This window comes from Leptidea sinapis, chromosome 40 (genome assembly GCF_905404315.1).
Source record: "Leptidea sinapis chromosome 40, ilLepSina1.1, whole genome shotgun sequence".
Taxonomy (NCBI): domain Eukaryota; kingdom Metazoa; phylum Arthropoda; class Insecta; order Lepidoptera; family Pieridae; genus Leptidea; species Leptidea sinapis.
In genome coordinates, this window is record NC_066304.1 from 2,701,676 (window position 1) to 2,716,743 (window position 15,068).

General features: G+C 36.0%; 1 protein-coding gene across 1 annotated transcript in view; it reads right to left on the reverse strand.

The window, feature by feature from the left end:
• Positions 1 to 2,586: 2,586 nt before the first annotated feature.
• Positions 2,587 to 15,068, reverse strand: part of LOC126976341 (PAS domain-containing serine/threonine-protein kinase) — a 46,293-nt gene continuing 33,811 nt past the window's right edge. The window contains exon 22 of the mRNA XM_050824635.1: positions 2,587 to 8,652. Within this exon, the coding sequence (XP_050680592.1) occupies positions 8,500 to 8,652 (153 nt within the window). The 3' untranslated portion in view covers positions 2,587 to 8,499. The remainder of the gene's footprint in view (positions 8,653 to 15,068) is intronic.

The window sequence follows — 15,068 nt, forward strand, 5'->3', positions numbered from 1 at the left end:
ATTCTGTTACCAGTAAACATGCATCCTCTGTGGATTTTCTTCGACGAAAACCAAATTGAAGATCACAGAGTAGGCCCTTAGATTTAAGATAAGAAGTGAGTCTGGAGTTGACTACCATTTCAAAAACTTTTGATACGACACTGAGCAATGAGATTGCTAGCTTCCACGATTCAGGAAAGACTCCAGTGGTGATACTACATTTTATTATATGAGTCAGCGATAAAGTAATATGGTCCGAGTTTTGCTTAAGTACTACTGCTCCTATTTCATCTATTCCTTCAGGAATAGTAGTGCTTCAGCACTATCTACTCATAGACCGTTTAACCGGGTGTTTTATTTCAGTCTCGTCAGCTGGTCTACTTCATCAGACGTTTTTATTAATTGTTGAGCTTTCTGTTGTGAGCGTTTATGATGAGTAGATAATGTCTTCAGACACCTTCCATAGCTTCTTTTTATCATGTTTACATTCTATTAAAAGTGAGCGTTCGTAATTGAACTTTAGTCGATGGGACGTCAGGATTATTAAAGAAGTTTCTATATTTTATATAAATTATCTTTTTTATTTCATCGTTTGGATTATTTTTGTACTTTTGATGGAGATTGTCTGATTAAACCAGGCGTAATCCAGGGTTTAATATTAAATTCATTCCTACTGAGCGTGACCTCTGATCTGTCTAGATTGTGTTAATTGTATGTGAGAAAATTTCTACTGACCTTGAGACGTCCATACTATCATTACCTGCCGTCCAGTGTTGTTGTGATACTTTGAATATGATTGAGAAAAGATTGTATCTAAAACAATTATATAACTTCAAGGTGGTGAAACTAATACTTATGAAATCTAACAAAATAGAACTCTTAAGATGTATGTTCTTTAATGTTTGAAATGTTTTGTTGTGTTTCCTTATTTTTGAAGCAAACGGAGTTTTTCAGCTTTACGAACATATTATATATGTAGTTCCGTTTCGGACCCAACAGAATTTAAAGTTATGTTCCTTAGCTCGTTGATGTGCTTCACGAAATAATTGCCGATTAAATTTCGTAAGGCGTTCGTTAATATATATGTTTGATGGTTGTTTAGCAGTTATTCCTTCGGATGTAAGATTACGTCTTAGCTTTGCTGCTTTAGTATTTCGTCCCTTTTGGATCGTTGAACAAGGCGAATAACAATTGGGCGCGTAACTGGAGAAGATCGGGACTTAGATATTTGCGAGGCTTTTGGGCCGGCTCAATATATAAATATATGATTTTAAATTTTTATAACATGAAGCATTTTCTGGTAACAGGATCATCAAACTACCACCCACGAGCAAAATGTCCAACCATTTACAAGGCGAACTCTTAAACTGGAGTAGCTACTGAAATCTAGCGAGATACAGTATACGACTTGGGCCATTTATTGGCATCTCTTAGGAACTAGCAATAATATGTTGGATTGTTACATCTTCCCCCTCTGTCCCTGAAGACGTCCCATTAGACAGGATTAAGATGCTCGTTTTGGTCGACCTCTTCTTCTAGGATACGTCTCTTGCTTACGAGGTCGTCCTCTTCTTCGTATTGGGTGTACTCGATGAGGTACGTCTTCAGTATTTTCCGGTTTATGGAATGGTATAAGAGCTCAGGACTGATGGACTCCTATTAGCTACTCTGGTTCTGCTGTTGTGGCAATCTGATAGGAACTTGGGCCATGTTGATTTAATATAATGTATTGCAGTCTGTACGTGCGCATAAATTTTTAGCTTATTCCTTCATTTTTTGAACATTAAGCAATTCATACCTAGACATTCATATTTAAATAATTATTTGATTGGTTATCCAGCACCATTAAATAGATTGCAACTGCAACCCACAGCCACACTGGTTTATAATGAGTAACTTCCATAGCTCACTTGTACCATAGTATTTATTATTTTATTTTTTTATTTGAATAGGTTGTTCTATTTCTTTTTTTTTTAAGATTATTTATTTCAATCAAAAGTAGAACGGGCTCGCTTACACAAATTGTACAAAATGAAACAATCGTTATTTACTAATATTATATTGGAAATATTTACATCGCAACACAAAATGTCACATCGTAAGGCACTGGTCGAATAACGGAGACACCCCAGCACAAATTAAATTAGCTATTCACAATTTAAAATGAGTAACACTAAAAGTACTTAACCATTATGAAGCACTGAGAAATTTAAGGCGTAAATGACAGCTTAAACCAGAGATACAGCAAGATAGAAAAGGTAAGCGAATCTATTGTTACAGATTTTGATTGACAAGTCGTAAAAAGTCAGCCACGTTTGATATTGCACACATTCACAAATATAATTGGTCATGCATTATCTGGGCTGTCCGGTCGTGTATAGGCTAGTATATTCTAAGTCTATGGCTCAAACAGATGATACACAAATTAACATCATAGATGAGAGATGTGGGTTCTCTCTGCATCTTCTAGCGCATTTATCGTGGGGAGTGCTCAGAGCTGTTCGGTTTGATTTCAGCGGCCGAACTCCACCACCGGACGGCATTCGACAACCACGCGTTTTGCAAGAAATTTGCCTCGCACAGCCACTTTGTGGAGTTAATTACAATTAAAGGCCTTCGCATCTCTTGACACTTGATGTTGCGGAAGTCTATGGGCGGTGCCACTCTCCATCCCGTGAGCCTCCTAGCAGTTTGCTCCTTTTATATTAAAAAAAAACAAACGTCACACAGCAGATTGTGTCTACAATCTACATTGGGTATTGGATTGAAGTAAGTACATCTCCGAGACTCTAGGACCAATCACGCTCAAAAAGTGACAATTAAAGTATGGTCAAAACGTCGAGTGAGCATTGTTTTTAGTTAGTCAGTGTTGTATATTATGACGTATGAGTCCTATATAATATGTGCAACAAGGTTTGAACACTTGGTCGCGCTGTCCTAGTTAATCAAAGGATGCAATACAAACTCTCAGAAATTTAAAACGTTTTTTATTTTTTGTTAAACCGTTCCAGAGCCATGAAAAGGCTTAAAAGAAAGGATCTGTTCTATACAGTCCAACGGCATACTCAACTAATCCACGGATTGCAGATTAAACTAAGAAAAATATATTCCATAATTTCAGCAACCGCTCGGGGCTAGTCGCTTGATTTGATTAGTACTGAGCATTTTACGTAAGCAAGTTAATAGTATAATCTGTATAGAGAACTTTTTTACTTGTTGGTTAAATACCTACTCTATGCTTGAATTTGATCGAAGTTTATACAAAATCATTAATCAAAAAAAATTAAAATTTTTACCAGTTGGCTCAAACAGTGAGCCTGTTCCTTGTAAGATCACTATGGTTTCCCAATTTATAATCATTAGATTACAAATCACCAGTTTTGGAAGGTATTTGATTCCACCTGTATCCATATATATATATGTACAAAATATATATTATGCTCTTTATTAAATTTTTAATACATTAATATATCGCAAATTGATCTCAGTATCGTCACCAATGCCGAAACTAAAATATTATAATACATATTAAATTTAAATAATAAAGCATCATTTGGCAACACCGCCTCAATTATTATCTACCGACTAGAATTGGTATATAAGTTGAGGTCATGAGAACGATAGCCCAACTATATTTTTATATTAAAGATCTAATTTATTAAACTTATATTAGTATGAATGAATTAAAATAAATATTTTTGAATATTATATTTTAAAACAATGTATTTAGACCACCTTGCTTATAGTTCTTACAATGCCGGATTTGTTCCGTAGCACGAGTAGCAACTTCTATGGGCCCCGCATATTTAAACCTGTGGCTAAAATGCGTTATTTTAGTTTTGTTTTTTATCTTTATTAATACAATCAGGAATAATACTAAAATTCAATTCAATTATATTCAAAATAGATATAATATTTATTATTTCATGACAGATTTGCGGTATAATAAATAATCTGAAATTCTGGGGGTAGACAAAAATCTTTGGTCATAATTTGATATTTAACTAAATATTTTACTGTCATTCGATTTTTGCCATTAAATGCTATAAGCTCACGCATCTCTTAACAGTTTCTAATTTTTAATCTTATTTTTAAAGTTTTGTATTGTGTGATTAACGTATTACATATTATCAGTGTCCGTATGTGATTTATATTCGCCTTCTGTGTGTGGCGTAGTATTCTTGTGAAAATGTAATCGTGTCTCTCTATATAAGGTACTGTACCCAAATTATTTTAATAAACAATTTTAGCCCAATACCTCATACGCTTATATCTCCCCCCATAAATCCCCATACATCATCTCTACTGTGCGTAATTTTTTGGGTGAAACTTATTTAGGATGTGGTATATTGAATTTACTTGATGTCATAAAAACGTAAATCGTTACTTTTCTTAATAAGACAATTTACGTCAGACACTCCAATTTAGATCAAGGCTCTTCGAAAGAATTTGCTACGGGCCCCGCGCTTGCTAAATCCGGCACCGGGTTCTCATGTCCTCAATAGGCTATTCTTCGATTTTTTTAAAATTCGAAAATCATCGGAAAGCCACTGCTATTTTCATTTCCTCAAAATAATTGCACTTTATGCTAAGAAAAATTGTTTTAAATTTCAACGATGAATATAACGCCAAAAAGGGAGGCGACATGATCGTGACGTCATCATAACATAAACAAAAAAACGTCAAATGTGCAGTGCAATCTGTATTGAAAATAAAAATGCAGTGAACGCATATAAAAATGACTTTTCACAGTTCGTATCGTTGGTGTGTTGCTAAAAACAAATTGTTTCTGCTATAGTGACGTCACAGAATGGTGGAAAGCGTTTTTATTCACGTGACAGACTGCTATAATCAAACTATGAATTTGAAACTATAAATAATTCTCATTTATTATAACAAATTAGTATTTATTTGGTATTTTTACGGTGAATACTATAAATAACATACTTTCATAATTTAATTTTGATAGATGAAACTGACCTAATGTAATGGTTCAAAATTCGAAACAAGTGGTACAATAAGATCCAAGAGGGAAAGTAAATATAAGTTCTATTTTTTTTTAATCTAGTGAGATCTTAAATCGGTTAGTTTGAAGAGCTGTATCATTTGGCAACTGACGTAAAATTACATCATTGCCCCCACACGTATGGCGTTCCTCTAGGGTGCGATTTTCATGGATATTTATTTACAACCAAACCAGAGTATAATATATATACCCTAAAGCAGTAAAGATACTACGCACACACACGCAGGTCCCAACAAGGCCTCTAATGGTCGTTCTCAATATACTATCTACAGATAGAGATAAATTACTACCTTCTACCGTCGGTAATTAGCTGGCAATATTCTGAAGCTGTCCCAGTATACCCGATAAGTCATTCTTATCGCCTTATATTGGGATGCGTGAATTGCAATTTCCATACACACTTCTATCGCTGGTAAGCTATACCTAGTCCCTTTGACAGACAGCGTGTGACAGATAAGGTGAGTTACCGTCGTTAAGTTTACTGGGACAGAAAAGTTAACGATCGTTAAATAGCGCGATTTTTATCTCAAGTAAGAGATAGACTGAATATTGGGAACATCGTAGTGCTGTTAGTCGCGCGAGGCCTGCACGTGCCGCGTTGAGATATGAAACCTGCCTGTTACTGTGTGCGTGCGTTTAACGTTTGTACGTAGTTTCCTTACTGCTTTAGCTGATATATATACTGTGACCAAACTGAAGAATGAACTCTATCGTTTCATGACGATCTACATGAGTTAATTAGTTTTAATTGTACCCAAACAAGATATGTTATGAAGTCAACTACGTCAGGTTATCATAATAAATATTACTCGCTATTCTAACGCTAAGTATTTATATTGTTACTAACTGTATTTTGGTTCTTTTTGTTCACTACAATACTAAAAACTAAACTTACTAAAGCGATATTTAAGAAAATACTCTTCCCTAATACTGAAATCCTCGCAGTCATAAGATACAATAATTACTTTTATACGGACCCGACAGTTATATTGGTGAAAGTGGTTTTGATAGTGAAATCATTGGTAGAAGCAAGTTATTAGCATTGATTTTTTAATATTATACCCATCTATCCCCATTTCATTGTTTTAATACATCGAACTTGACTACCATCCAAGGTTTGAAATGACGACGTAATCGACGGGAAACTTGTAAAACCTTACAATGATCCAAAAAACCACGACAGTTACAAAAGCTTTACGGCCTTAAAAATAAACTAGGTATAAATTTATACCTAAGAATAAACCAAGAATATGAAAAATGCTGACAACACTGTCAATACAATCATAATTCTGAAGGTCAGGCAGACTTGCTAATAAAGGGAAACATTATACGTTTGAATAAACCAATCGTAAACAAAATGTCAATTTGTAAACATATTCTATTCTTGATTTATTCTCAGGTATAACTTTATGCCAAGTCTATTTGTAAGGCTACTGTTACTGACTTAAGTTTTATAGTTAAATTGTCATATAATACTTATAAATTTAACTTACCATTTTACAATACTGAAATATTATCAACATACTACAGCTATCCAGTGTTAAATAATAAGATAACATAATTATTATTATTAAATAAACGTGCCATTACCATTGGCCTTCACAAACAATGACTGAACAATATATACAACAATACTTCACACATCCATTATCACAACTCAGTCCGAATTTACTTACCACTAACAAATTTATAAATTACAGAAATAAAATGCTTTTGAGATCAAATGACTACTGTAGTTAACTTAACAATTTCTATGGCCGCTTACAGGGCAATAGTAATCATAGTAAAAACTAAAAAGGGAACACAAAAGCCAGTTTTTTACATATCACGTTTATGATACTTTTAGGTTGGGGGCCATCAATAAATTACGTCACACGAATTTCGTGATTTTTTTGCCCCTCCCCTTGTCACAATTGGTCACAATTGTGAGACCACCCTGCCTAGATGTCACATATTTCGCAATTGAACATTAAGAAATTCCATGAAATGCAGTGTTCCGAAATTATTTTTATTTACATTTCAATTCTTTTCAATAAAAGCAACATTAAATCAAAGGCACGAAAGTTAACAGAACATAAACAAATAAAAATTATATTATATTTGAAAGTTAACTAGGAATGTAGTTTAAGTTTAGTGTTGTAATACTAAGATATAAAATATTATATTTTGAAAAAGATCGGATCTCATAGAAAAACGTACTATCGACAAAATTGAAACGTAACCCACCCTTATGTCATTATTCTACAGTCATAATAGACAAGTTAGTCGAAATAATTTGTTATACTAAAGTGATTACCCTCACTTCTGGGATAAATTATACAAATTAAATTTGTAACCAAAATTTATGAACGATGCGGGACTCGAACGCGCGACCATTCAGGTTCCGTCCGAGCGCTCTGTCTAACTGAGACAACCGTTCGAGTGCACATGGGTCGTAAATTTTCGTATATCTTGTTTAACTCTCCGGTTGCGAATTCGAGTCCCGCATCGTGTATAACTAGGTTGAAATTCGCTTGAACATCTATTTTCTAGGTAACTGTTATTATTTTATTGGACACATACAGTTCACTAATTCTCATACAATGTGTTTCATACAAACATAAACCTGTTTATATGGTTTTAAAAGGATTATCAACAAAACGGGACACGAAACAATTTTGTCGATGTTATATCAACGGAAAAGATAACTTAAGTACATGTTCAAATTATATTTGGGCCTATTCGTAAGCAAGCGTTTGAACTTACACCAGTGTTATTTATTTAAAGTATTATGTATAATTATATTATTATGGTAAGATATGATTTTCTTTAAATTAATATTTATTTATCAAGTTTTTAATGTATTTACAATGATGTTATTTGTTACCTTTTGGCATTCGAGACTAAGGCCAGAGATGAAGCCTTTTTCAGAATTTTTAAAGTTAAAATATAATCCTATTTTATATACAACATTTCAATCTACTTTCTTTCTGTCCATTTTCAGGAATAAATTCGACTTTCAGCTTTATCCTATCAACTCCTTTTTGATTGCTGTTAGTCGCTTATCCGCTCATGTTTCAATCAACTGCAATGTATATAGGCAATATTATTTCCATAGTAATTTGACCATAGTATGTCACGTCATTATTCAAATTTGTCAATGCGTACTTCGAGCATAATATCCAGCCTAGCGAAACTAAGAAAAAACGGAGGTAGACGTTTTAAGTAACTGCTCCCTTTCAAACTTAGCCGGATTATACTTCGTCGCCATATTGTAACTATTTCAAACTTATGCCAAAAGAAACCAAAAGAAAAAGTTCCAGTGCTCTCCGTTCACTGGACGTTTCATACTAAACTGAATTTAAATTTTTAGTAAGGCAGTATTTACATCCTCTTCAATAATATCGTCCATATTCCGGTCAGTTTTATCGAATAATATAGTCTTGTCCACTCATATTGGTGTCGTATGCGTATACGCCAGCCCGCACGTATCTGCGTCCCGTTCGCACGCGCACTCACGAGAAGCTGTCCTGCTCGCACTCATCCCAGCTGTCGCACTCGTATTGCTCGCAGTCGTAGTCGATATCGCAGGCGGCGTGGCCCGTCGCGTCCGAGCTGATGTCGGTGAGCGCGGCGTCCGACACGGGCTTCGACGATATATCGAGAATCTAGAATGAAACAATTGTTTACTGTAACCACCTTCGATCGCTACGTATCTTTCATCATCATCATCAGCCGGAAGACTTCCATTGCTGGACAAAGACTTCCCCAAAGATCTCCACGACGATCGGTCCTGCGCTGCCTCATTCAACCTATTCCGGCGATCCTAACCCGTTCATCGGTCCATCTTGTGGAGGGTCCTAGCAACAATGCGTGTTCCGTTACGTGGTCGCCATTCGAGGACTTTTCTGCCCCACCGGCCATCTGGCCTTTGAGCTATGTGGCCTGCCCACTGCCACTTCAGTTTCGCAATCATTTGGGCTACGTCGGTTCTCCTACGGATGTACTCATTTCTGATTATCTAAGCAACCCTGAGGTTTCTTATCAGGTATAATAACAAACACCGGCATTCAGTACGACGCCCCGGACATATCCACAGACCCTAATATTATTGAGGTATTACAAAAGTCCCAATGGGACGACCTAAACAGTCATGATGAGATTGGCACACAAAACCTAACACTATTCTTATACAAATCCACTGGGGAACGTGTACGATAATAATAATAAAATAAATAGATAAAGTTCTTTTGTTAGCCATTCAAAATAGATTTAGGATGTGTAGAAGTATAGTAGTGAATCAAAACTGGTGTATCATGTAATAAAACAGAAACAAGTTCTAGCAAGTATTACGCCGGTCTCTGGCCTTTCGGAATGACTATGGTAGATTCTGACATTCAAGAAAAATCGAATACTGAGTAAAAAAAGGATGTGTGTAATAGTGTACACACGTAAGACGTGAATCTTACAATCAATAAGTATCTACAGTAAATGTAAAATGCATTTAAATTAGCAAGTATTAATTTTCATTAAGATTATAAACATCATAATAATCACCGTCGAGCGTAAAAGAAAAGTGTGACGATTTTTTTTATTTCACTTCAAAAATTAAATTAGTATAGACAATGTATTCTATTCTATTCTTTCTAGTGGCTTCTGTGGAAGGGGCACCACAACTCGCCAATGTCACGTTTCAGTAGACCAACAAGCTTAGAGTGTGTCATTTGATCGGTGTAAACGAATTTATAAGTGATTATAGTAATGACCGGTGCCCAGAATCAAAACAGATTTATTTTCTTATTATACCTGAAACAAATATACATGCTGTTAGATTATAATGGACAAACACTGATAATATTACTTATATAAAACATTTATTGTGTTAGTTATAACTTAATATTATTCTGTTTAATATATTTACATAAAGTATTTACAAAAGGAGTGAAAACAAAGGTGAGGAGGCATTTCATGGAGGTGGGGCGGGGGATTTCAGGAGGTATAAAGTTGTACAAGGAAGACTTCATTAAAGGGCAATTAAAGAATAAATGGTCTACATTTCCCTCATCAAGTCCACATTCACATAGAGAATGGTCTCTAATTCTTAATTTGGCTAGGAATTCTGGAGTGCAAGAGTGGTTAAAGCGTAACCGGCAAACTGTTGATATTATTGATTTATTGGGGAATCTAAATTTCGAGAACCACGGTTTTAAAGGGATTACAGGTTGTATATCACCATAAAAGACGCCTTTAGCAGTTTTGGAAACCTGCCAGATGTTTGACCACCTCTCAAACATATTTATTTTCAAAGTAGAGCACAAGTCATGAGAGAAGATTTGAGAATGTTGTTGGGAACCTGTATGAGCAGCTGACCTGGCACAAGCATCAGCATTTTCATTGCCGATTATACCTGCATGGCCTGGTATCCATGCTAGAACTATGTTGATGTTGAGATCATAGCACTCTTTCAAGTTTTCTCTTATCTTAAGTATAATTGGAAACCTACTTTTTGCTTTTGGAGTCTGATAATATAATACAATTGTTTAGGCCATGGGACTTAATAAATAAAATAGCTTCAAGTATAGCAATTGCTTCCCCTGTGAATACCGAAGTGACAGTTGGGCAGCTATAACTTAATACAATTCTTGTGGAGGGAATCCATACTGCAACACCAACTGGGCTCATGTGTATTTTAGAAGCATCAGTGAATCTTATGCCAATTTTGGAAATCTGAATGCATAACATGAGAAAATGTTTTGTTAGCTTCTATGGTGAACTTATTAATGCCCAGATCTAAAATTATTAAGGGTTGGAAGGTGAGTGCATTGAAAGCCATTGAGAATAGCGGTAATTTCGAAAGTTGACAAAAGGGGTTAGGGAGTTGAGAGTACAATAGGTAACTATGGGCAAGACATGATCTCTTATCTTGAGAAATTTGGTTATTGTTGTATAGGCCAACTAATTGATCTAATTTATGCAGCAAAGGGTGATCCCGGAATTCCGCAAATTTAAAAAACCGTTTATTAGCGAGGAACTGTCGACGAAGCGAGAGGGGAGGTTCTACACACTCGACCTGCATAGCATTAATAGGACTAGATTTCATAGCTCCTAATATAATGCGCAAACATTTTGCCTGTAATTTGTCTAACTTATCTAAACCTGCCTTATTGCCTGGAATCAAAAGTACGTGCCATAATCCATGTGGCTACGAATTATGGCATTGTATAGCAATCTTTGGGTGAAGGGGTGAGCCCCCCACCAAACGCCAGATAATGAGCGAAGGATATTAATATTTTTTTCACACTTTTGGGAGATGTAGTTAAAGTGCTTTACACCTGTCAATTTTTGATCCAACCATACACCCAAGAACTCAACATTATCGACAAAAGGAACTTCAATATTGTAAATTTTGATTTTGATTACAGGGAGACGTCTTTTGTTGGTGAATAAAACTACCCTACTTTTGGAAGGTGATAGTGTTAGCCCATGTTGCAAGAGGTATGATGAGAGATATTCTAGAGCATGACTCAAACGATTAGAAGAAGCCTGTATAGACTTATCAGAAGTATATAGAACAATATCATCTGCATATTGCAAGATTTGGCAAAAGGGGGTAACTGTGCTAGAAATATCAGAGGTATACAGGTTGTATAGTAAAGGACTGAGAACAGAACCTTGAGGTAAACCTTTCCAAACTGTTTTAGGAGGTAGGTATGAGGATGGGCCTTTAATGGTAATTGTTCGCTCCATTAGCATATTGCATATGAATCGAGTTAACTTCGCTGGAATACTCAGCTGAATGAGTTTGCTCCTGAGCAGAGGAAGAGACACGTTATCATATGCGGATTCTATATCTAGAAAAACTGCCAAAAGAGGTTCTTTTTGAAAAAGGGCTAATCTTATATCAGTGGTAAAGATACCCAAGCTATCTAATGAGCTCTTCCCCTTTCTGAATCCAAACTGGGAATCGGAAATGAGGTTATTGTATTCAACAAACCACTCAAGTCGATTTTTGATCATATGTTCACATATTTTTGCAAGAGCAGATGATAGGGCAATAGGTCTATAACTGGTGGCTTTAGATGGACTCTGACCTGGTTTGAGTATAGGAATGATCACTTGATTTTTCCAAGATGGAGGTATGGCACCGACATCAAATAGGTTATTGATAATTTTGAGATAATATTCTTGGGATCTGATTGAAGATTGTTTAAGGAAAGAATAGGGGATGCCATCGGCCCCGGGAGAAGTGTCAACTAAGCCATCCAATGCCAGAAGGAGTTCTGAAAAAGAGAAAGGGGAGTCTAAACTATGAGTTGATGAGAGAGGGATTGGAGGTGAAGGGAGATAGTCTTCATTAGGAACTGAAGGGGGTGAAAACCTATCTGCAAAGGATTCAAGCCATACAGATGGATCTACACTTCAGTCATGCTCCGAAGGATTGTAAGAACCCCTAAATTTTTTAACTTGTTTCCATACAATTGTAGATGGAGTACAGGGAGATAAGCTCTGGCAAAAATTGATCCAACCTTGTTTTTTCTTTTTGGCAAATAAATTAGTGGCCTTGGCAGCAGCTTTTTTATAATTAATGAAGTTGGTCAAAGTCATGCTCCTATTATATGTTTTTTCGGCTAATTTTCTATCCTTAGCAGCCTTGGTGCAATCTGAATCCCACCAAGGAGTTGAAATTTTACTATTGGATGGTTTTTTTATGGGAAAATTTTGGTCAGCACTAAATATCATGGCCTCTGCTAATTTATTATAATTTTCAACAGCATTTGAATGGTTAGGATTGGGAAAGCTTAAAATTTTTTCATCAAGGCAAGTGGAAAATTGCTGCCAATTAGCATTTGTTAATCTGTATTTGAGAGAAGGGGAAAAATTTTGAGCAGGGATTACTTTATCAGGTAATGAAATGATAATAGGATAGTGATCACTGCCATTGGAATTTTGAAGGATGTTCCAAGAAATAAGAGAAGCAAGACAAGGAGAACATAGGGTCAGGTCAACTGCACTTTTTGGATTTTGAGAAGGAGCAACCCTGCGGGTTGGAGAGCCATCATTTATTATGCAGAGATTACATTCATCAAAAATATCAAGAAGGGAAAGAGAAAAATAATCAGTAGTGCTAGAGCCCCAAGACATGTGATGTGCATTAAAATCTCCCATTAGAATCATAGGAGGGAATAGACGAGATTAAATAGAGGATGTCTGCAATCATAGTTGAATGAGGTTGAGGGATGTATATAGAGACCATGGAGATGTTCAAAACTTTTGCAGCAACAATATATATATATACCAGGATGTTGGTTTGGAAGGATTATTGAAAAGGAAGGGAAAAGGGAAGGGTGCGTCTTATAAATAAGGCACAGCCTGCACCAACACCATCTGCTCGATCATCCCTGAGGCATGCTGATGCTGAGGGACCCTGAAGTGTGATCCAGGGGCCAGCCATGTCTCAGATATGGCGATGGCAGAGGGAAGGTATTTATTTATAAGATGAATAAGGCTTGGTTTCCTAGGACGTAGGCTTCTGGTGTTCCATTGAAGGATGGTCACTGGGCCCATGATTGTTACAAAGGGATAAGATGTGAGATAGTTTATGGGCAACGTTGGACGGTATGTTAAGAGTGTTACTTGATATGAGACTTAGAATGAGTGAAAGGAGAACCTCCAGGAGGTTTTCATTCTGTACTGTAGAGGAGGGAATTGACTGATGCATTAATGCTGAGCCATTGGGGAACATTGAAGGTACCTCAGCAATAATGGCCTGATGAGCAGCTTTATCATAGGACTTGCTTAATGGGGCTCTAGAGTGTGGAAGAGAAGTAACAGTTTTCCTATATGAGGTAGTTGGAGCAGAAGGAATACTAGTCTGGCTCGTGTGGGTTGTAGGGGCATTATGGGATGAGGAAGGATTACTTAGAATTTCTGTGAATGGCGTTGTAGATTTTGGGCAACGCTTTGCTGCCTCTACATAAGAGATGTTCTCTTGCGACATTATTATTTTAATTGTTCTTTGCCTACCATGTTCAGGACAATCTTTATTGGTGGAAAAATGTTGTCCAGAACAATTAATACAATTTGCATCTTTTTCTAGTATATTACATGAGTCACCAGAGTGGGATTGGGCACATTTATAACACCTTGAGTTGGATCTGCGTGTAGTTTTAATGTGTCCAAATCTGCTGCAGTTCTGACATTGAATAGTGGGGAAAAGGTAAGTTTCTACTGGAAGGGAGTTATGAAATAGGAATATTCTGGTAGGCAGTGATTGTCCTTGGAAAGTAATAGCTATAGTTTGGGTTGGGATCCAAGAAACTTTATTATCCTCAATAACTTTTCTATTGAGTCTGCGAGCTTTTAAAATCTTTCCACAACCTGTGGGAAGATCAACTGACTCGACAAACTCATTCATGGATAAGTCCACCGGAACCTGGCGGACAATACCCATCTTTGTAATATTATAATTAGGTATATTTGCTTCATATTTGTTTGCAGTTAAAAGTGGGTTATCTAAAAATTTGTTGGCATCTGAAGCTGATTTGAAGATTACTGCTATTTTATTCCTACCAACTTTTTGAATACCATCCGGGCATATATTGGCAACTTTATGTCTGTGTAAAAGTTGACCAAATTTTATAGGTCTGATTGTTAAACCTGAAGAGGGATCTTCTTCAGTGCGGGAAACATGAATAATAAATGGACCTTTATCTAATGAGGTGTATTCTTTAATCCCCACAACTAAAGTTGGGTGATTATATATATTCTGTATGGATGCAGAAGCCATATCGGTATCAATAATTTTCTTTTTAGAGACTGCATTTGCGTTATGTATTGCGCTGTCCTGTAAAAGACGTTTCGATCCAGGTAATGGAATATCCGGAGGATCCGGAGGTTCTGGGGGGGTTATATCCATAATGGATAAGTTGGTAGTAAGTCTAAGTTAGTAAGCACGCAATTAGATATCTATGTTAAATTGTTAATAAATACTCACTAGTAAAAATACTCCACCACCAATAAGATAATAAAAACTGCTACACACAAGTTATTAATAGGCACTGTGAGAAAATGTAATTATAAACTG